Raw genomic sequence first — 24,054 nt, forward strand, 5'->3', positions numbered from 1 at the left:
ATTCTTTGTTATATAAGAAACGTGTCTGAGGGAGGATATGATGAATAGTCTTTCCGGTAAATAAAGAGAGAACTTAAACAGCGGAGAGGAAAACTCTTTTATTCTTAAATATAATCTCAATAAATATTTACACCACAACAGACGGAGGCTTCTCCTACATTCAGGTTCACTTGATGAGTGGGATTTGAGATGTGTGATGGTTGAACTGGTTTTGAAACATTTTTTATTCCCTTCACTCGTTTTCTTCTTGAAGCAACGGCTGTGGACGAGAACAGATAATGGTTGAGACACTTCATTTAAGATGAATCAATGTGTGAAATATAAATAAAGTATGCATGTAAAGTAATGTCCGCACAGAGAGAAGCCAGAGCAGCAACAGGTGTTTCATTTTACTGAATCAGTGACATTTGTTCTTGTGAGTTCAGAGAAGAATGAACCGATATCTGCAGCTGGTGTTGGCGCCCCCTGCTGTTTGGATCTGGTTATGACAACTCGTCAATCATCCAAACAGAGCTAAGATAGTTCATGCTAAGCCAAATAAATGCACACAACACTGGCATATGATACATGATTTATCTACCGGTATATTTATATACATTTCGCTCCGGGTTCGTCCTCCAAAGATGGTCAACCCCCTGTCCAAGGCGTCACATTCCCAGTGTTCCCTATGGGATTCTCTCACCGTGTACACCAGGTCCTCGGGGCTGGAGTCAGGTCGCTGCCAGTCTTGATTGGATAAAATCCTCATGACCACGAGGCCGAAGGCGACGATCAAAACTCCCAACGAGTTCCCCAACACCGGCCTCGGAGGGGAGGTCCGAATACGAGGGACCAGAACCCCCTTTACTGCGGAGACGTCACAGAGGGTCATTTCCTCTGAGTAATGCTCACAGGATTTAGGATCGTTTAACACACATTCACATTCAACAACACGTTATACATCGTCATTGTTTTCACTTCAACCTCTTTGTTAACGTCATTAAATGTCTTTTGTTTTATGTCTGTTTGATTTCATTTACCTTATAAATAATCATCCTTTCTCTAAAGGAAAGAGGGACAGATGATATTTAACTCACAGAACAAAGAAGAGCTTCTCGTTGATGCCGGAGATGCAGGCCGCGACGCTGAGCCACAGGATGCCCCCCCCCATCCACACATGGACGGGCTTCAGGAGGCCACGCAGCGAGGGGGGAGCGAAGGGCAGCAGGAAGACCCCCAGACCAAACACCCACTAAACAGTGAACACAAGGGCAGATAACCTGAGAATGAGTCCTAATCCTGGGAATGAGTCAGCATTTCACCACTTCCTAATAAATATACAATAAAAAAAGACTATTTATAAAAATTAATGATTCATATTTAAAGAATTATTTGGAGAATTTCAGTTCTTTTCAACTCATTATTTTTTCTGGAAATAAATTGGTAAAAATAAGAATATCATTTATTTTAATTAAAAATATTACTTCATGTTTTCATTCAAAGTAAAAATGTATTTAGTTCATTTTTTACATCAAATTTAGAGATTATTTCGATTTTGAACTTTTTAATTGCAATACCAGACAAAACAATAATAATAAATAATAACAAAACAATAATAATAAATAACAACAATAATAATAATAATAAATAATAACAAAAATAATAATAATAATAATAATAATAATAATAATTAATAATAACAATAATAATAAATAATAAATAATAATAATAATAAATAATAACAATAATAATAATAATAACAACAATAATAACAATAATAAATAACAATAATAAAATAATAACAAAATAATAAGAATAATAATAATAATACAATCCTGCTCCCTCAAAAAAAAGCTTTAACTGATTTTAAAAACAATTAAGGCCTTATTTAAGATCAGTGAATTCAATGTCTTTTAGGACGATTGAGTATATTCGGTTCCTGCGGGTACAGAGGTTTACCTGCAGAGCGAACAGAGCCGTGGCAGCTATCCCGATCCAGCTGTGCAGAGAGTACAGGTTGGGTATCTTTTTCTCATTGTGGAAGTCGAACACGGCACACAGCCCGACGATGGAGAGGATCAGAGAGAGCAGCAGGAGGCCGGCGTGAAGCAGCTTCCAGGGCAGCTTGTTCTGACCCCAGGTCAGCGGGACGCGGTACAACACCGCTCCTGAAGCAGGCGGGAAGAGAGATTAATGGACCATAGAAACAAGATTCTCACGCCTGGATTCAAATGATGTCCTAATGACTTCACCTCACCACCGCTAAGCTAAAGGCGGCTAATGTTGGGCGTGATGGCGTTTAGTCGTCTCATTTAGACTCTTGTTAGATACCAATTAATATGCTTTAATTGGGGAAGTACGTTTTGATCCCCTTGCAACCAACAAGGGTTCTGGCTCCCAGGGACCGGTTCAATAATCCTCTGGCTTTAAGAAAGTGCTCCTGATGTTACCTGGATAAAACACACCTGTCCACAGTCAATACATCAGATTACAACCTCTCCACCGGGGGCCAGACCACAGACAGGTTTGTGATCATGGTGGATCTAATGTCTAAGGACATCAGGGACAAGACTGTAGACCAGCACAAGACTGGGATAGAAGACAAGAGCACCAGCAGCAGCCTGGTGAGAGAGAGACACCTGGTTTGATTATTAGAAGATGGAAGAAGCACCAAAGGACCTCCAATCGCCCTGAGGCTCCACTATCACTGATCATGAGAAAGGTGAGGGGTCAGCCAAGAACTACAGGAGGGACTGGGTAATGATCTGAAGGCAGCTGGGACCACAGTCACCAAGAACACTACTGGTAACACACTGCGCTGTAATGGATTAAAATCCTGCAGCGCCTCAAGGTCCCCTGCTGAAGAAGGCACATGTACAGGCCGTCTGAAGTCTGCCAGGGATCCTCTGAAGGGTCCAGAGGAGGCAGATGAGAAGGGGAGGAGCTCAGATGAGACCACCATCAAGATCTTTGGGATCAACTCCACATGTCGTGTTTGGAGGAAGAGAAATGCTGCCTATGACCCAAGAACACCTTCCCCAGCGTCCAGCATGGAGGTGGAGGCGTGATGCTCTGGGGGGGTTTGTCTGCTCAGGGGACAGGGCGGTTCACTGCCTCGAGGGGAGGATGGAGGGGGCCAGGTATCGCAGAATATCGGCTGATAACCTCCTTCCCCTAAGGCATGTTCTGCATGGGGATCAGATACGTATTTCCCCCAATTAAAGCAAATGAACTGATATCTTTATTTCGAATCTACTTTCTGGATTCCTTTTGATATTCTGTCTCTCTGAGAGTAACCCTACCACACACAGCACACACTGTTCAGCTCTTTGTAAGTGGCTCAACCTGCAGGGACCAGAGGCTTGTTTCCTGCACTGTGTTGTTCTACTGTTATTGTTCTTGTTGTTCTTGTTTTGATAAAAGAGAAACCCTTCACTACAGGAACACATCACTTTTGTCTCATGAAAGGTTGTGGAGCAGAAGTGAAAAGCAGAAGTGAGAGTGAGAGTCTCACCGTTTCCGTACAGCACCAGCAGGCCGGTCACCATGAGGACGGGGTGCCAGTTGAACTGCAGCGGCGACCCGTCCCACGCAAAGCCCCCCCGCCACTGACTGCTCCACACACACACACACACCACGCAGGACAGACTCAGGGTCAGCAGGAGCAGGTAGCTCAGGTAGAAGCTCAGCATGTGCGCCATCACGGACGGATCTGAGGCCTGGAACAGTGACAAAACACTGCATTAGGAAGAGGCAGGACAGGGAGGGGGGGAGGGCGGGGGAGCATATGCTTTTTTTAATTAAAATATTTGCATGTAAAGTAAAACATACATGTTGTTTACATAAAATATACACAGGAGAAACAACAACAGGGCACCGCCTAGATCTGTTGGAGAAAAACATCATTAAATAAAAATAAAATTCAACTAAAATTAAAACCCTGAAAAAAAGGTTTATTAAAAAAACTGATAAAAGATGACAACACCGAAAAAAGTCAAATATATTACAATTAAATCAAATCATATCAATCATCATCATCCTCATTATTATATGTCCTTTGTAAATACATAAGTACAGCAGAAATATACTAATGTGAACACTAGCAGGCTGAAGCCCGGTGTGGTGGAAAAAGGTTTTCAAAAAGGAGTATTTTTAATGTTCTGCTTAAAAACACATTGACTTTTCAACCAAATCCAGATCCATTAAAGCTCATCTGAACCCTGAATCACATTTAAATCCTCATTCTCCTCAGCCTTAATTAAAGAAATTGGATTAATCAACACTATAAATATACAAAAGCAGGAGGAACCGAACCTTCCTTTCATAACAACCTCAATAAACAACAAATGAACTTTACCTGCCACCTGTCAGTAATCAGCACCACCTTGAACCCTTTAATTACCTCTAATAATGAGCCTGGTGTGTTCTGAGAGATGCCCGTCTCACCTGCAGCTGCAGCACGTCTGGACTGAGCTGAACCTTAGAGAGGGGATGGATTTATCGTGTGACTTCCCCAGTTATTCTCAGACTGATACTCACCGTGTTGGTGTCTCTCACTTCCTGTTTCTGTGCTGCAGACGAGCTCTCACTTCCACATCCAGGCGAGCGGCGGGGGGAGAGCGGGAGGCTGAGGGGGGGGGGACAGCTGGAGGAACAGCTGGGAGACGGCCGCATCTAATGCTGCATCTGCTGCCTATAAATAAATATAACAGAGTGGACAGTGAGGGGGGTCCGAAGCAGACCATAAATACACCCCGACTCCTTCTGTAAAACAAAGAGGATACCAGGAGTTTATGAAGAGGAGGCGAACACTTCCAGATGTGATGAAGGAACCTCTGGAAACCAGATACTGTAAAACCTGTCAGTGGATTCAAAACAAGGTAATAATACTCATAAAAACTGTGACGTCTGCAGACCAAAGTACACTGAGGTTATATATAGACCCAGACTGAAGGACACACATTACACACAGGGTTTCATTTTTTACGGTACAATGAAGTAAACGTAACCGAGGTTAAAAAAAAATATATATAAAGATATGTATACATATATATATATATATATATATATGTATACATATCTTACTATACTTTTACTCACGTACAAGATCTGAGTACTTCTACTTTTACTCAAGTACAGATCTGAGTACTTCTACTTTACTCAAGTACAAGATCTGAGTACTTCTACTTTTACTCAAGTACAAGATCTGAGTACTTCTACTTTACTCAAGTACAAGATCTGAGTACTTCTACTTTACTCAAGTACAAGATCTGAGTACTTCTACTTTTACTCACGTACAGACCTGAGTACTTCTACTTTACTCAAGTACAAGATCTGAGTACTTCTACTTTTACTCAAGTACAGACCTGAGTACTTCTACTTTACTCAAGTACAAGATCTGAGTACTTCTACTATTGCTCAAGTACAAGATCTGAGTACTTCTACTTTTACTCACGTACAGATCTGAGTACTTCTACTTTACTCAAGAACAAGATCTGAGTACTTCTACTTTACTCAAGTACAAGATCTGAGTACTTCTACTTTTACTCAAGTACAAGATCTGAGTACTTCTACTTTTACTCAAGTACAAGATCTGAGTACTTCTACTTTTACTCAAGTACAGACCTGAGTACTTCTACTTTTACTCAAGTACAAGATCTGAGTACTTCTACTTTACTCAAGTACAAGATCTGAGTACTTCTACTTTTACTCAAGTACAAGATCTGAGTACTTCTACTTTTACTCACGTACAGACCTGAGTACTTCTACTTTACTCAAGTACAAGATCTGAGTACTTCTACTTTTACTCAAGTACAGACCTGAGTACTTCTACTTTACTCAAGTACAAGATCTGAGTACTTCTACTTTTGCTCAAGTACAAGATCTGAGTACTTCTACTTTTACTCACGTACAGATCTGAGTACTTCTACTTTACTCAAGTACAAGATCTGAGTACTTCTACTTTTACTCAAGTACAAGATCTGAGTACTTCTACTTTTACTCAAGTACAGACCTGAGTACTTCTACTTTTACTCAAGTACAAGATCTGAGTACTTCTACTTTTACTCAAGTACAAGATCTGAGTACTTCTACTTTTACTCAAGTACAGATCTGAGTACTTCTACTTTACTCAAGTACAAGATCTGAGTACTTCTACTTTTACTCAAGTACAAGATCTGAGTACTTCTACTTTTACTCAAGTACAGACCTGAGTACTTCTACTTTTACTCAAGTACAAGATCTGAGTACTTCTACTTTTACTCAAGTACAAGATCTGAGTACTTCTACTTTTACTCACGTACAGATCTGAGTACTTCTACTTTTACTCACGTACAGACCTGAGTACTTCTACTTTTACTCAAGTACAAGACCTGAGTACTTCTACTTTACTCAAGTACAAGATCTGAGTACTTCTACTTTTACTCACGTACAGATCTGAGTACTTCTACTTTACTCAAGTACAAGATCTGAGTACTTCTACTTTAACTCAAGTACAAGATCTGAGTACTTCTACTTTACTCAAGTACAAGATCTGAGTACTTCTACTTTTACTCACGTACAGATCTGAGTACTTCTACTTTACTCAAGTACAAGATCTGAGTACTTCTACTTTTACTCACGTACAGATCTGAGTACTTCTACTTTACTCAAGTACAAGATCTGAGTACTTCTACTTTTACTCACGTACAGATCTGAGTACTTCTACTTTACTCAAGTACAAGACCTGAGTACTTCTACTTTTACTCACGTACAGATCTGAGTACTTCTACTTTTACTCAAGTACAAGACCTGAGTACTTCTACTTTTACTCACGTACAGATCTGAGTACTTCTACTTTTACTCACGTACAGATCTGAGTACTTCTACTTTTACTCACGTACAGATCTGAGTACTTCTACTTTACTCAAGTACAAGACCTGAGTACTTCTACTTTTACTCAAGTACAGATCTGAGTACTTCTACTTTACTCAAGTACAAGACCTGAGTACTTCTACTTTTACTCACGTACAGATCTGAGTACTTCTACTTTTACTCAAGTACAAGACCTGAGTACTTCTACTTTTACTCACGTACAGATCTGAGTACTTCTACTTTTACTCACGTACAGACCTGAGTACCACCTCTGCTCGTGATGTACAGTTTAAATACATATCCTGTTTGTATTTGTCCTTAAATGACCTTTCTGTAACCTTAATGGAGTGTGAACCTTTTCCCCACATAAATACTTCCCCAAATAATCACACAAACCTATTGAAACTAATTAAGTGAAAACAGAACAACATTTAAATACAAAGAGAGGGTAAATCAAGTATTTGCGACATTAACGTGCAAAGTTACGTGTCGTATCACAAACACTAACTAATACTTTCGGGATTTAAAGTACGACATTAATCACCTGGATTAGAAACACCTGCAGTTGATGAACAGGAGAAACCTGGAGAATAAACGCTGCGTTTTCACGTGATAAACATCCAAACAGGAAGAGAAATCTACCTGAGCGCTCTCCTTACGGACAGCGCAAAGCCTCCTGGGAAATGTAGTTTCTCTGCTGCAGCGCACTCGGAAGCAGTACACAGTTTAGATCATGATTATTAAACAGTTGTATAACATATGTTAACGTCCTGGGCTGTTATTATTTGATGTTTGGTCTTTGTGTTGCTTTATTGGTGTTTTATTCAGCCTCCATAATGAAATACATTTATTAAAATATCGATATACTAATAATTTAAAAACGTTATTGATCGATCCGGAGGAACACTTCCACTTGAAGCAATAAGACCGTCTTTCATCAGCTTTAATATTTAGATATATTTAGAGTTTTCTGTTTTATTACAATCCCCCTTAATAAATGTAATTATATGAGTTTGTATTTAATTAATTTCAGTTTTATTTAAATAAAATCCCTCAAAAAACAATGCAATCAATAAACAAATCTGGGGTTGTATAACATTTAGTAATGCTGATTAAGTTACTGAAAGGTGCTCCTCCTGGTAGTCTGCGATTATCCTGGCTGTGTAAAACTAAAGTACATCTTTCTGCATGACGGACCTGAAAGAGTCAAGTAAATACAACAGTATGCAGTCCTGCAGCGCCACCTGCAGGCCGAGCTATGAGCTGGAGAATACTCAGATCTAGTAAGAGTAGAAGTACTCAGATCAGTTTCTGCATGGGTTTTGATTTGTGTTCCTCCTGATGGAAATGTTTTGGGTCTACACTGTAGAGCTGTAGCACACACACACACTGTATGCTGTAGCACACACACTGTAGAGCTGTAGCACACACACACACACACACACTGTATGCTGTAGCACACACACACACTGTATGCTGTGTCCTCTGCTGACTTCTGATTCTGCAGAACTGCTGTAGAAAAAGAGTCGATACTAAAGCCTGTGAAGTGTCTCTGATCTACAGCAGCAATATAAGGCTGGCTTTGTGAATAAAAATGACCATTTTAATCTGAAATTCATCCTGAATCCCGTCACTGTGACCTTTCTACCTCCTGTAATGTATTCTGTGCAGAGTTGTACATCAGTATAACTAACTCAGATTAAGAGACGAGTTTCCGGCGAAGGAGGGATATTTTACACACTCATCACTTCATATTTTAGAGCTGAATTCCTCTTTTATTGGCCTTTATATGGAGGCCAGAGAACAGTGAGATTGAATGGGTTTTCATTCCCCTGATTAACGGAGCTCTTGCAGTTTTATCTCCTTCTGACTGAATGGAGCCATCATCAAAATCAGACCCTATTCACTCAAAAAGATCCCAGCATCCTCTGTAAGGCGTTATTATTCTCCATGGTCATGATTTGAAATTGAAAAGTGTTGTTGTAATGGGGAAATGAAGGGGAATCATGGCCGCTGGGTGTCCTGTTGGATCCCCATCACACACACTCTCTGGCTCCAGGAGTCCTTGGCTGGTTATAACAGAAAGTGGATGAAGTCTCTGGAGTGGCAGCTGGGCTTTCTGGGGGTTTACCAATAATTATCTGCAGCTAAAATAGAGAGAAAAGAAGCTCAAGCAGTCAGCTGCTGTTCACAGTGCCTTTATATTGATGGTGGACTGAGCAACAGTTCTGTATTTTTCACAATACTTTGTTTTCTAAGAAAGTAATGCCATTACTAATACCCTCAGCTGTACAGAGTGATGCAGGGATGTGGTATTTCAGTGTTGGACCCTGAAGGCAGCATCTCCCTGGTCCAATGGGAAGGTGGCTAATGTTGGGCTATAAAGGAACTACAGCACGGTCACATGACTTCACGTCTCCTCCGCTAAGCTAAAGGCGGCTAATGTTGGGTTATAGAGGAACTACAGCACGGTCACATGACTTCACGTCTCCACCGCTAAGCTAAAGGCGGCTAATGTTGGGTTATAGAGGAACTACAGCACGGTCACATGACTTCACGTCACCACCGCTAAGCTAAAGGAGGCTAATGTTGGGCTATAAAGGAACTACAGCACGGTCACATGACTTCACGTCTCCTCCGCTAAGCTAAAGGCGGCTAATGTTGGGTTATAAAGGAACTACAGCACGGTCACATGACTTCACGTCTCCTCCGCTAAGCTAAAGGCGGCTAATGTTGGGTTATAGAGGAACTACAGCACGGTCACATGACTTCACGTCTCCACCGCTAAGCTAAAGGCGGCTAATGTTGGGTTATAGAGGAACTACAGCACGGTCACATGACTTCACGTCACCACCGCTAAGCTAAAGGAGGCTAATGTTGGGCTATAAAGGAACTACAGCACGGTCACATGACTTCACGTCACCACCGCTAAGCTAAAGGAGGCTAATGTTGTGCTATAAAGGAACTACAGCACAGGTCACATGACTTCACGTCACCACCGCTAAGCTAAAGGAGGCTAATGTTGGGCTATAAAGGAACTACAGCACGGTCACATGACTTCACGTCACCACCGCTAAGCTAAAGGAGGCTAATGTTGGGTTATGGAGGAACTACAGCACGGTCACATGACTTCACGTCACCACCGCTAAGCTAAAGGAGGCTAATGTTGGGCTATAAGGAACTACAGCACGGTCACATGACTTCACGTCACCACCGCTAAGCTAAAGGAGGCTAATGTTGGGCTATAAAGGAACTACAGCACGGTCACATGACTTCACGTCACCACCGCTAAGCTAATGGAGGCTAACGTCGGGCTATAAAGGAACTACAGCACGGTCACATGACTTCACGTCACCACCGCTAAGCTAAAGGAGGCTAATGTTGGGCTATAAAGGAACTACAGCACGGTCACATGACTTCACCTCACCATCGCTAAGCTAAAGGAGGCTAATGTTGGGCTATAAAGGAACTACAGCACGGTCACATGACTTCACGTCACCACCGCTAAGCTAAAGGAGGCTAATGTTGGGCTATAAAGGAACTACAGCACGGTCACATGACTTCACGTCACCACCGCTAAGCTAAAGGAGGCTAATGTTGGGCTATAAAGGAACTACAGCACGGTCACATGACTTCACGTCACCACCGCTAAGCTAATGGAGGCTAACGTCGGGCTATAAAGGAACTACAGCACGGTCACATGACTTCACGTCTCCACCGCTAAGCTAAAGGAGGCTAATGTTGGGCTATAAAGGAACTACAGCACGGTCACGGAAATGGTGACTCATGCGGGGCCTTAGGACTCATTCGCATCTTCAGATTTTCCCTTCTTGCTTAATCACATTTCCTTTGAATGAATCACTTTTTTAGATTTCTTGTTAAAGGATTTATTTTCCTCTGATTTCACTGTTCACAGTCTGACCTGGCTCGTGTAACAAAGTAGAAACTCGCTCTCCGCTTCTCTTAGATAGAAACTTGGCTTCAATCACTTCCCCCTGAGAGGTAATTCAGCAGAGAGCGTAATGATGTCCTGAGTGAGCGGCAGGCGGCTGATTTGTTGCAGACAAGGAATCATTTAGCCCCGGTGTTTCTGCGACAGCTCCCATTAAACGCTCCCAGTACACACCGCAGGGCCCGGGTAGCCCATCAATATTCATAGTGCTAATGTGGGACGAAGACGTGGATGAACAGCCGTCACAGCACAGCGCTCAGTCTGCAGGATGAGGGATGATGGGAAAACGAGGCGGCAGGCAGCAGGAGCGATTGGCAAAATGAACACAGATTAATGAGCGGATGCAGATATTTGTGGGGTGATGTGGCGTTACATCTCCAGAAACATGGTGAGGTAAGCATGTAACATGATTACCTCACCATGTGTATCATGAGGCAAAAGACTGCTGCCTTACAGACAAATCAGAGGTTAAAGGGTCGCCTTCTCTTTACTTTCTCAGACTTATTTTTACATCAAAATTTAGGTTTTTTTCCCTCAAAAATCTGACTTGTTTTTCTAATCGAGTATTTTCTTTAATCTCCACTTTGTATTTCCCAAAAACATTTCACATTTCAACTAGAGGACATTGTATGAATGACGGTTTTGTTTTTGAAAAGCTTAATTTGTAAAGACACTAAACACAGAAAACCCCCAAAAAATAAATGTGATTGTGAAGTTCACAACTTACAAACATGACTGACCATGCAGAAAGGACGCGGTCAGTGTTGGATTGCGCTCTGCTCCCAACACTAGGACGGTTCAATGCTGTGTGTGTGCTGTTCATGTATGACAACAATAAAGAGGGTCCAATTCTTCTAATTCTCTTTATTTGAAAAAGGCACAATGCACATTATACATATTTAAACACATGTACATGTAGTGTCAAGTTGAAATTAAACAAAAAGCACAGACTATCGAGTGCACAATTCCAGACAACATGTAAACAACAAATAAATAAAGGAAACACTTTAAAGCACAATCACTGAATTTCTGGGCCTTTAAAGTTGAAAACTAAACATGAGAATGAAACGGAGTTATGAAGCATCGTGTAGAAAAGTATAAATATAAATGGTGTCACACGTAGAAAAGGCACTTTTTTTGGCACGTTTTGTAAATTTCCGTTAATCCAGCAGAAATAAAACAGATAAAAAAAACAATCAAATATTTAAATAAACTCATTCACGTACTCGTGTCGGAATCTGTTTGTTCAACGCTTCATATGTTCCTTTGTTCTAAAGTGCAAACATTCATTCCTGAGCACACGCTTTCAACAACAAACGATAAACACATGTTTAAGATCGAAAACAACCCTTTCTTAGATTCAGGCTGATTTGACAAACTGAAACAGCAAATACTTATCGAAATAAATATCCCACACTTGTTGAGTGGAGGGAAAATAAATTACTTTCAGTCACACGGAAAACCACAGAGTAAAGCTGTGTTTTGCAGTGTGTGTGTGTGTGTGTGTGTGTGTGTGTGCGCGGCTAAACAGGACTGTAAATAAGGCCTGATTTTATACCGTACAGTAACAAACACTGAGGGTGTGAGGGGACGAGCAACGCTCTCTGGGTTATTCAGCCCCAAAATATATTTTATTTTCCCCGAGTAAATTCAGATTTCTTCTTTTCAACAACTCTGACCGTTTGTCCTCAAAGTTGTGGATGTTCTTGATCAAAAATTCAGATTTCTTAAAGAAAGAAATTCCTCAAAATTCTGACTTTTTTTCATGAAAATGTTGACTTCTTTTTGTCCTCTAAATTCTGAGCTCTCCTCCTCAAAAGTCTGACCTTTCGTCCTCTAAATTCGGACAGGTGTAATGACCGTACTGAAGAGCTTTTTCCTTGATCTTCTCTGCAGTTCGCCTCTGGTTCAGATCCAGTAGGGCTCGGAGCAGGTCGTTCAAAGAGGCGTCTCGGCCCTTCATCTCCACCCAGGTGTTCAGCAGATCGTGGATCTTGTCCTCGTAGAGCAGCAGCTCTTTGCTCTTGATCTCGTTGTCGGAAACATCCAGGTTACGGAAGAATCTTTTGTGGACGGTGTAGTCAAGCTCTTCGAAGAACTGGAAGCATTTCCTCAGAGAGTCTTCACCTGCAAACAAAAGAGAGACCTGTTGAGTATTTAATAAAACCGTTTCTGCATGTAGAATATGTCTCTGATGTTTGTAGGCAGCTGGTTATGATAAACCACCTCTTAAAGCCAGAGAAATATGGAGGATGCACGTACAATTTGGAAGTACTTGAATTGTTTTATTTAGGCTCCTGTTTTCTCCACTACATTTTGGAAGCCAATACAGTACTTCTTACTCCACTACATTTCAGACAGAGGATGGAAAGAGCTGCTGGTATTTGAGAAAATGTCTGTCAAAATGTTTCTGATGAACATTTAAAACAACTACATACCAGTGTGATTATCGTCATGTGTTTCTGAGCAGTAGGAGAAGCGTAATGATTTAGAGAAAGGGAATAGAATCACATTACCATGTTCAGGAACAAGCTTGGGAAATGGCTGTTCTTCCTTAAAGACAAAAGAGAGAAATGACCATCAAACTAAACTGTTGAAAACATACAAATACAAACATGTCTTTCAGGTTTGAATGGAAACGAAGGCAGGACAACATCTCTTTGTTACTCATTTGCCACCGCAATAACAACATGACTCATTAAATTTCCATCAATAAAGCTCTGACGCAGTTTAGTGCTCTGCAACACAAAACACCGAGAATATTTCACAACGACTCCACTCCCAATATTGATTGAAATTGTTTTATTGACTTGGAAATTATCGTATTGCTTCCTCTATGAAAGTCAGAATGAATTCACTCAAAATTCTATTTTATTTTTCTCAAAATTCAAAATAATAGTTTACTTTTTTACAAAAAAATTCTTCCATGATAATTCTGACTTTATTCAGTAAATCCTAATTCATTTTCTACCACATTTCTGACACTTCTTCCATGATAATTCGGACCCACGCTCCACCAACGGCTTGAACTCCAACCAAAACTGAATTTAAAATGCAGACAGCTCTGATTGGTGTTTTCTGTGACTGTCCAAGTCTGTCCACAGTCTCCACTAACGAGTCCTTAAACCCTGCAGGGTCCAGACCGTGTTCCTGTTAGTATTTACTTCCCGCCTGTCCAGCGCTCCATCTTTTAACCACTTTCTCTCTCTTCATCCTACTTAGGTCATTATAGTGCTTAACAGCAGTCTGTACTACTGTCATACTGACCTCTGAAATGTCCCAGTTGACCAATCAGAATAGAGTATTCCACTAACCCATGTAATAATAACTATTAATACCAGGGACACCAAACGTCTTCCCTGTATTTCAAGACTTTGGGTGCTTTAAAATACATCCTTTCGTATATTCAAGACCATAATATGTCTGTTAAATAAAGATGTCCAAAATCTCCATGTGGAAATGCACGAAATGTTCAGCATGACACAGAATTGAAGAACAAATAATAACCCTGATAGACAATAACAGACCACTGTTTCATTATTTCCACAGTAGATACGTAACCGTATAGTATCAGAAACATTGTTGAGTGAAGTTCAGATTTGATAAACTTTGCAATGTGAGAACTGAAGTGAGGAAACCGGAGGAAGAGAAAAGTCCCGCTAACCCGGCAGCAAAGCTTTAGTTGACAGGAAGATCGAAGGAAGCAAGCAGCTGAAAGGGAGGACGTAAGGAAGCTAGCATGTGAGTAGGGAGGACATAAGGAAGCTAGCAGGTGGGTAGGGAGGACGTAAGGAAGTTAGCAGGTGAGTAGGGAGGACATAAGGGAGTTAGCAGGTGAGTAGGGAGGACATAAGGAAGCTAGCAGGTGAGTAGGGAGGACATAAGGAAGCTAGCAGGTGAGTAGGGAGGACATAAGGGAGTTAGCAGGTGAGTAGGGAGGACATAAGGAAGCTAGCAGGTGAGTAGGGAGGACATAAAGAAGCTAGCAGGTGAGTAGGGAGGACATAAGGAAGCTAGCAGGTGAGTAGGGAGGACATAAGGAAGATAGCAGGTAAGTAGGGAGGACATAAAGAAGCTAGCAGGTGAGTAGGGAGGACAACTAAGAAAGAAAAAGTAAGGAGGGTGGAGACATAAGGACAGGTAGGGAGATAAGCAGGTGCGATAGTGGAGGAGGAACATAAGGCAGATAGCAGGTGAGTAGGGAGGACATAAGAAGTAGCAGGTGAGTAGGGAGGACATAAGAAAGTTAGCAGGTGAGTAGGGGGAGAGACAGGAGGAGAGTTAGAGGGTGGGGTAGGGAGAGACATAAGGGAGTTCACAGGTGAGGAAACAAGCTGCTGCTCTCACCCTCATGCTGGGCTGCCTGTGGGCCGCGGGGCTGGCTCGGGGGGAGGCAGGGGTGCTGCTCGGGGGGGAGGCGTGGGGGTAAGCGGAGGGGAGGCCGGTGAGGCTGTGCTGGGAGTTACTGGCGGAGCTGCTCAGGCTCTCACACAGGACCTGACGCTCTTCCTCCTCGCGGCAGGATCTGGATCTCACCAGCAGCGAGGGGGGGTGCAGCAGGATGGAGCAGCTCTGCCGGCGGGGCTCTCCATTGCTGTGACCCTCAGAGGGGCTGGCGCTGTTGAGCTGCACAGGATAACACATCCCTGTTAGACTACTGAAGGTCTGGGCCTTTAAAGCGTAGCCACAGAAAATAAACACCTTAGTTTTAGTTCATTAATCCACAGACACATGCAGTCTGCTAGTGAGGGACACACAGTGTGGATTTATGCACTGAAATGGCAGTGTTATCAGTTCAATCCCATCTGCAACACGGAAGAGACCCACCTGTCCAGCCTTCAGCCCGTCAGGTGTGTGTCCCTGAGACTCTGCAGAAAGAACGAGAGGACAAATATTATGCAACTTTAAAGAATCCCCCCAAGTCCAAAAGCAGATATCTGAGGGCAGGTAGGTGTGACGTGAATTCCCCCGCAGGACAAATCAACAATGAATAACAAAAAGGCTAAAAAGAACTGCTGCTGCTTTCTGGGTGAAACAGTCATGGCAGCACGTGGCGTGTTCTTTCACCACTTACAGCTGGAACCTGTGGTAGTTCTTCCTGTTTAGCATTAGCAGCATGTAAACTACTGAATATATTAAAGGACATTCACAGCTGCAGGGATGGTTTTACAGCTTCCCGTGTGACTGCAGGATAGGATTACATAAAGATGAAGATGTCTGAAAGGACCTAGAAACCAGACTTTAAGCAACCAGTCAGTGTGCTAGTTAGCTAGCTAGCAAAACTGAGCTATCGATCCAGGAAATGTAAACCATCCAACTAGCGAGACAGGTTTCCCCTTAAACTAGCTAAATTCAACCATGTTCTTAACTTGTTTGCTAGCTATCTATCTAACAAGTTAGCCCAGGAATGTTAACTAATTAACTAGATGGCAAACTTGAGCTATTTACTTACAAGTTAGCTAGGAAATGTAAACCATCTAACTGTTAATCATACTCTAACAAGATAGCTTAAGCCAGCCATCTTTTTATGTTTTTGCTAGCTAACGTTAGCTATCTATTGAACAAGTTAGCTAAGGAGTTTTAACTAATTAACTAGCTAGTGAGAGTAAGCTATCCATCTATAAAAACACTTAATAGTTTATTAAAATGCTTAAAAAGTGTTTCTGTGGATAGTATGTAGTATGGGCTGATAAAGCTAGCAACCCTACGCAGAGCAATACATCTTCGGCTGAAAATCAGAAGTTGGAACACAAAATAGGGCGTAGCGCCTTCGATCAGGTGTAGAAGAAGGTCAGAGGTCAGCAGATATCTGTGCTGGATGGTGTTGAGTTTCCCAAACTGAACTGAAAAACATCTGCACACGTCACTGACAACAGCTGACAGCAGTTCACTGTACATGTGTTGATCTGATTGAAGAACACAGGTGGGGTTTAAGATCTTCATTGTTTAGACCTGATGTTTAACTCATGTGCTCTACAAGCTGCGGATGGGCACGATTAACGTCAAAGCGGTCATAGCACCAGTTCAACAGGTTTCTGTGCCAGGCTGATGCAATAATCACCAGTCACTGCTCATCCCAACGTGTTCAGGGATACGCCCTGTGAATAAACAATCAGCCTCGCAGTAAAATAACTTGTGGACAATTAAAAGCTCTCTCTGGAACTTTCTCTGAAGGCATGTCCACTGTTTGAGCTAGCACGATATTACGATGTGTGGCACATATTTTGTAGCCTAACCCATGGGTGTGAAATGCTAGTAAGAAGCTATGGATAGCTACCACTGGCTGCTGATGTTCAGGTGTATGTCAGTATGTAGAGTCTCAACTTTAAAGAGTCCTCTCCTGCTGATGTTCAGGTGTGTATCAGTATGTAGAGTCTCTACTTTAAAGAGTCCTCTCCTGCTGATGTTCAGGTGTATATCAGTATGTAGAGTCTCTACTTTAAAGAGTCCTCTCCTGCTGATGTTCAGGTGTATATCAGTATGTAGCGTCTCTACTTTAAAGAGTCCTCTCCTGCTGATGTTCAGGTGTATATCAGTATGTAGAGTCTCTACTTTAAAGAGTCCTCTCCTGCTGATGTTCAGGTGTATATCAGTATGTAGTGTCTCTACTTTAAAGAGTCCTCTCCTGCTGATGTTCAGGTGTATATCAGTATGTAGTCTCTCTACTTTAAAGAGTCCTCTCCTGCTGATGTTCAGGTGTATATCAGTATGTAGAGTCTCTACTTTAAAGAGTCCTCTCCTGCTGATGTTCAGGTGTATATCAGTATGTAGAGTCTCTACTTTAAAGAGTCCTCTCCTGCTGATGTTCAGGTGTATATCAGTATGTAGAGTCTCTACTTTAAAGAGTCCTCTCCTGCTGATGTTCAGGTGTATATCAGTATGTAGAGTCTCTACTTTAAAGAGTCCTCTCCTGCTGATGTTCAGGTGTATATCAGTATGTAGAGTCTCTACTTTAAAGAGTCCTCTCCTGCTGATGTTCAGGTGTATATCAGTATGTAGTGTCTCTACTTTAAAGAGTCCTCTCCTGCTGATGTTCAGGTGTATATCAGTATGTAGAGTCTCTACTTTAAAGAGTCCTCTCCTGCTGATGTTCAGGTGTATATCAGTATGTAGAGTCTCTACTTTAAAGAGTCCTCTCCTGCTGATGTTCAGGTGTATATCAGTATGTAGAGTCTCTACTTTAAAGAGTCCTCTCCTGCTGATGTTCAGGTGTATATCAGTATGTAGTGTCTCTACTTTAAAGAGTCCTCTCCTGCTGATGTTCAGGTGTATATCAGTATGTAGTGTCTCTACTTTAAAGAGTCCTCTCCTGCTGATGTTCAGGTGTATATCAGTATGTAGTGTCTCTACTTTAAAGAGTCCTCTCCTGCTGATGTTCAGGTGTATATCAGTATGTAGTGTCTCTACTTTAAAGAGTCCTCTCCTGCTGATGTTCAGGTGTATATCAGTGCGTATTACCGAGCCAGCATGCAGTGTTAGTACATACTTGTTGGCCTACCTTTTGCTCTACGATGTCTCCACACAGCAAATATGGCCCCAGCAGTTATCAGAAAAGCTAGCAGCAGCAGTGGCAGAACCAATGAGGCCTTTTCTGGTGAAGAAAACACAAATAAAAAATGTTGTTCATGGAATCATGTTCCACACCTGCATTCATCAACCAGGAAATGAAGACGTGTTAAAAGACAGTGTGATTTATATTCAGTTTTTACCTGAGTCAGAATCAGATTTGGGCGGGTTTTTCTTGCACTCGGTGTTGGTGGTGGAGGTGCAGTTCCTCACCGTCTCTTCATCTTGTGCACAGCTAGATAAAAAGCAGGGAAGAAGAGAAATGATGTTCTCTTTATTGGCCTTTAAGACAAACACTTTGAAATAAAGTAAAACCACAGAGACATGCAACATACATGAATAAATACAACTATTGAATCGGGTATTCGCACTTCTCCAGAGGTTTGAAGCTGGTGAGCAACATTATCTGCAGAGTGTGTGGGAGAGAAACGACCTCTGGAAGGAACACACTTTAAAGCATGGCACGGTTGAAATGAAGAGGATTAGTTTTCCCTCTCTTCCTCTGAAGGAACCCAGCTCTGCACACACTCACCTGGAGCATTTCTTGCACACTTCGCACGGCTGGTCCGGAGCACAGAACCGCCCCGCTCTGCACTGACATTCGGTCTCCTGAGTGTGTGTGCACGGCTGGACCGCTTCCTGATCTGAGGCAGAAACACGAGACACACCTGGTTCAGTTTGATGCTCGGAGCGTGTTGGAAAGACTGAATAGTGCTTCCTGCGGTCTTAGTGGTGCAGCAGGGTTACCTGAGCGGCACTGCGGACATTTGAAGCACTGCTGCAGTCCGTTGTCGTGTTCGGTGAACGTCCCGTCGTCACACTCCTCACACTGACCCACACCTCCTGCTGTGCTGCAGTGTGCAGCAACACGCTTACCTGACAAACACACAAATCAATATGTCTTTCAACACCTGTACCTGCTCGCTCTTCAGAGTTATTCATTCTTTCCTTATTAGTTTTTTACTTCAACGTATATTATTTCAAATATTTATTTTACCTCGTTTATAATTTGATGACATCATTTTTTGCTTATTATTTTATTTGAATTATCGTGTCTTTTGTTTATGCTTGTATGAATAATTGCTTAATTTATTTACTTTAGTATTATTTAGTTTTTATTCAATCGAGATCATCCCATTTCCCCCCAGGAATAACTTCCCTTTCACTCCCTTTTATATACATATATTAATTAGCGAGTTAGATCAGGTGTGTGTGTGTGTGTGTGTGTGTGCCTCACCTGCAGGACAGTTTTTACAGCAGATGTTTCCGTGTGGATACTCGTCGTCTCTGCAGGAGGAAAGGCCGGACTGGGGGAACGCCGCCGTCAGTCCCAGGCAACAGAACAGCACCGAGACCTTTGGAGGAAAAGATCAAACCAGAGTCCGTTTACTAAACAAACGTGTCTAAATTGAATTTGTGATCAATCCAATTTAAATAATTGGGAAATGAAATTAAAAGTCATACCGTGAACTTTAGACTAGTATATGATATGAGTTTTTCATATATCGTAATACCGCTGAAAAGGGCGCTCGAACGGTGCGGCAGTGAAAGGAGTCCCCAGGGGAGGATTTAAATGTGCACACTGCAGTTTCAGGAAAGGGGGATTTGTTTACATTCTCCAACAGGGCTTGTGTTGTTATGTGGTACACAGGTCTGCACAATAAACACAGGTCTGCACAATAAACACGTTTCCACTCTGCATTCTGATCCCTGCACCACATCAGACTCATGAGGGCCCCCACTGATCAGGTGGGCCAAAACTAGGGATGCACCGATTGCAAAAATGTCGACCGATGCCGATGTTAAGAATAACATGTATACCGATGTTTTACTATGTAACCTGTAATGGTAGCACAATGCAGACTAAGGCAGCCCACCCCTCTAAGAGAGGGAGTGGGGGGTCCGTGTGTGCATGTGTAAGCGCGAGAGAGAGGTGGAGCCATAGTAAGTTTCTGGAAGTTAACGGGAGTAGCAGCAAGTATAACAAAGTCACAGATATAACGACGGCCTCCCAAGAACACTGAAGGATGGATTTAATGTACCGATCCTCCAGACACCCGGTACACGGGGCAGAAGTCCTGCAGCAGCAGCAGCAGCAGCAGCAGCAGCCCCCCCCCCCCCCCCCGAATGACTTTAAAGTTAGCAGGCCTACAGTCACTGTTCTAATCCTTTAAAATGAGGCCCTGACTTCAGATCTGGTCCGTCAGATTTAAAGACAACGACGCTAATGCGACTTCTCCCGGTCACCTAGCAAAACAGAAACACGGTGATGTCTCCTTAATTACCGATGTACCGATGGTGGTAGATAGGGCTAACATCAATACATTTCCAATGATTGAACAATAAATACATATCGTGATACCGTTATAATCTGGAGAAATACCGATAGGAGTTTTTCAGTGGATCTAGCATTCAAAAAATCATAGCAGCTCTAGTATTGTGTAAGAGCAGGGCCACATGTAAAAACAGAAGCTTCAAGTGTGACCAAAAAGGAATTACACATATTTTGTATTTCTTAAAATCGTAGAGTTCTGACAGAACACCTCAGAATGTTTAGATTGATGACAAAGTTCTGACTTCTTTCTCAGAACTCCCCAAATTAGTTTTACTCTGGGTGGGATCAATGTGGCCCTAATTGAGCTCTAACTGTTACCAGGGTTTAGTCTAAACTTTGGTAACAGCGTCACTGCTCCCGCTTCCTGTCAGGACACCAGTTACACCAGCAGCTTGTTTACGGAGTGAGGGCTGGTCCTCCCAACATCAGCAGAGAACCATGAGTCATGTTTTATGAGGATGACGCAACGCTTGGACTCTGTGACTTCAGATAAATAAATAAGGAGGTGAGATATGAGGGGGGGATTTCCTTTCATCCTTTAAGCAATAAAACATTAAAACAAACATATAGCTAACGTCAGAATCCAGTATATATATATATTGTAATTTCACTTTAACATAATCTTTAATCAGATCTATGTTTTATTAGTGTTTTATTGAATACTTATTGGACATTTTTTAAACATTGTTTTTCTATTTATTGTATTTTTTAAATTCAAATGTTTGTGTTTATTCTTAAAGTTCGCACTTAAGAAACCACCTTAAAACCAATGTATCGCAGATCAAAACATAAATATAAATCATTAAAATAAATGAGTATAACAATATTTACTTCTGATATTTTATTTGTGTTATTTTAAATAATCATTTTTAATACAAAGGTTTGCCCTCATGGGAGCTGAACACAAACACAATGTGACGCAATATTTCTACATCAGGCAACACCTGGACAGGTAGAGGAAATTACCAAACAAGGCAATCATGCCGGCTGCACACACCCACAGTGCCCTGCCTTCCTAAACAAACAGAAGAGAAATCACACGGAAACACCGCACTGCTTTCTTCAGGCTGTGCCAAATAAATCACATGCTAGCTAAAGTTTGAACGGAGTAAAGCTTATTAATATAAAGAGACAAATTATAATTGCTATACTTTTGTTTGATTTTTGTGTATTTTGCAAATTGGGTGATTCTTATACGTATCTTGGTGTGTCATTAAGCTGTCTTTGGCTCTTTCTGCTGTAACACTGCAAATTTACCCTGTGGGACGATTAATGGTATTCTGATTCTGATATAAACTACACTTTACTCTAGAATGGATGTTAAATATGCAAGGCCATTTCTAACAGAACTTTAAATTGAAGCTTGATTACATGGAGTCCGAGGACACATCAGGCTTCAATAATTATACATTTGATCTGTAAACCACACTTTAATCCCAAGGTGCTTCTCAATTCAACGCCAGTGCAGTAAACAATCCTCTATGAAACATTAGAAAAGAAAAGCAGGACGTACACAACTAAAGAGCGAAACCAGGACAGTCAGGAAGGTCTTAAGGCTTTCCTTAAAAACCAAGAGTGATGCAGAGGTCATTATATTCTCTGAGAGCTGATCCACAGACAGGTCCCAGAGTGCCCCCCAAAAATGCCAAGAAAGTCACTTAAACTAAAGTTTAAAATGAGTAAAGTGGATTAATATAACGCCGAATTATAGAGAGGTTACTTACAATTACTAACAGAGTTAAAAACAGTCGAGGCATTTTGTAAAAGCTCTTTAACGTGACGCTTTCTTACATGGAGTTTGGAGCAACCAATCAGGATTTTATTATTATTAAGTGTCATTAAACTACAATTATATAAGAGTAAAGCCGATTTATATAGTGCCGAATTGAAGAGGCATTAGTAGCAAATCATAAACTAAATTGTATTCAAGAATTAACCAGAATAATGGAGCCAATTTGTAAAAGCAGTTTAAATTGACGCATTCTTACCTGGAGATTGGCGCGACGCACAAGGATTTTATTTGTGCCAAGACAGTCATATTAAACTAAAGTTTTAAATGAGTAAATCGGATTATCTAGTGCCGAATTGAAGGAAGAGTTATTTGTATTAATACAATACATTTTGCCCCAGAAACTAAATACGCGAGGCATTTTGTAAGAGCTCTTTAAATTGACGCGTTCTTACATGGAGTCTGGTGCAGCACACCAGGATTTTATTTTGAGGGAAGTCCCATTAAACTATAATTTTTAAATAATAGTTTGCTTTAATATGACACCGAATTGTAGAACAATTATCAACTTATCATAAACTACACTTTATCCCAGAATTGAGTTTTTAAAACGAGTCAATTTGTAAAAGCTCTTTAAATTGACGCTTTCTTACAAGGAGATTGGAGAGACCCAAAAGGGTTTTATTTGAGGGGAAACTCAAGAAAGTCACATTAAACTAAAGTTTTAAATGAGTAATGCGGATATTATCGCGCCGAATTGAAGAAAGATTACTAACAGATCATAAACTATACTTTGTCCAAGAATCTACTTTAAAAACGCTTTAATTGAAGCTTTCTTTAATGGAGTTTCACACACTATAGGCCAGAGCGCAGACAGTAGGGGATATTAATACATACATTTAATTTATTGATGGTTAATTGTTAATTAAGCCTAGCTCACTGTCATGAGGAGAAACGATGTTGAGTCAGTGTGTTTGTAGAGGAAGGAATTTCGCACCTGGGCTCAAACACACACAGACTTTGACAGATACACGCGACAAAAACGTTCAAACTATTTAGACCAGAAAACCCCCAACACAACTAGGACTTCGACGTAAGAACCCAAAAGTATAAGTTAAATAAATGAGTGCCTGTTTAATTGATTTTTAAAACACTGTCACAACAAAACAAAACAACAACTCCTTGTGTGAAAGTTACCCAATGTCGGCAAACCATTGGGAAATCTCTGAACTTTTCAGGAAACGCTCTCCTCACAGCGGAGAAGCAGAAGTACAACTTAAAGTCACTCACCAGATAATTCACGGTCCGAGTCATGGTGTAGTGGAAGCTTCAGGATCCACGGATCTAAATTGTCTCATTCCAAAAGGTTCACGCTGTGAGCTGAACTGGTCTCACAGGCATCTAAGCACGCGCCTGTCTCTGCACCCACTGCAGGTGTGACAGCTGACGTAAGGCTCACGTGACGGATTGTTGGGCGGGGCCTCAGCTCCCGTTAATGTTCTGGTTGTTTATTCAGAGGTGGAAGAAGTACTCAGATCTTGTAGTAAAAGTAGAGGTACTCAGATCTTGTAGTAAAAGTAGAAGTACTCAGATCTTGTACTTCAGTAAAAGTAGAAGTACTCAGATCTTGTACTTGAGTAA

General features: G+C 41.4%; 2 protein-coding genes across 3 annotated transcripts; both read right to left on the reverse strand.

Moving 5' to 3' along the window:
* Nucleotides 1–83: 83 nt before the first annotated feature.
* On the reverse strand, nucleotides 84–4,825 carry LOC134873059 (lysosomal membrane ascorbate-dependent ferrireductase CYB561A3). Its single transcript, XM_063896450.1, is given in 8 exon segments — nucleotides 84–259; nucleotides 683–799; nucleotides 801–846; nucleotides 1,077–1,231; nucleotides 1,939–2,147; nucleotides 3,494–3,698; nucleotides 4,519–4,672; nucleotides 4,764–4,825. Coding segments are annotated over 7 exon segments (894 nt in total). The 5' UTR covers nucleotides 4,654–4,672; nucleotides 4,764–4,825; the 3' UTR covers nucleotides 84–232.
* A 6,807-nt stretch (nucleotides 4,826–11,632) lies between these two features.
* hdr (hematopoietic death receptor) lies at nucleotides 11,633–23,866 on the reverse strand. 2 transcript variants are annotated; one of them, XM_063896447.1, is made up of 10 exons: nucleotides 23,704–23,866; nucleotides 19,587–19,704; nucleotides 19,097–19,225; nucleotides 18,882–18,993; nucleotides 18,493–18,584; nucleotides 18,282–18,374; nucleotides 15,611–15,651; nucleotides 15,320–15,409; nucleotides 13,300–13,336; nucleotides 11,633–12,910 (listed from the first exon to the last, which is right to left on the reverse strand). In XM_063896447.1, exons 1-10 carry the CDS (start codon nucleotides 23,725–23,727, stop codon nucleotides 12,597–12,599), a joined length of 1,050 nt encoding a protein of 349 aa, XP_063752517.1. In that variant the 5' UTR covers nucleotides 23,728–23,866; the 3' UTR covers nucleotides 11,633–12,596. The 2 variants fall into 2 exon arrangements, with proteins under 2 accessions (XP_063752517.1, XP_063752516.1); XM_063896446.1 differs by having other exon boundaries at nucleotides 15,131–15,409.
* Nucleotides 23,867–24,054: the final 188 nt, after the last annotated feature.

The sequence above is a fragment of the Eleginops maclovinus genome, chromosome 12, assembly GCF_036324505.1.
Source record: "Eleginops maclovinus isolate JMC-PN-2008 ecotype Puerto Natales chromosome 12, JC_Emac_rtc_rv5, whole genome shotgun sequence".
Taxonomy (NCBI): Eukaryota; Metazoa; Chordata; class Actinopteri; order Perciformes; family Eleginopidae; genus Eleginops; species Eleginops maclovinus.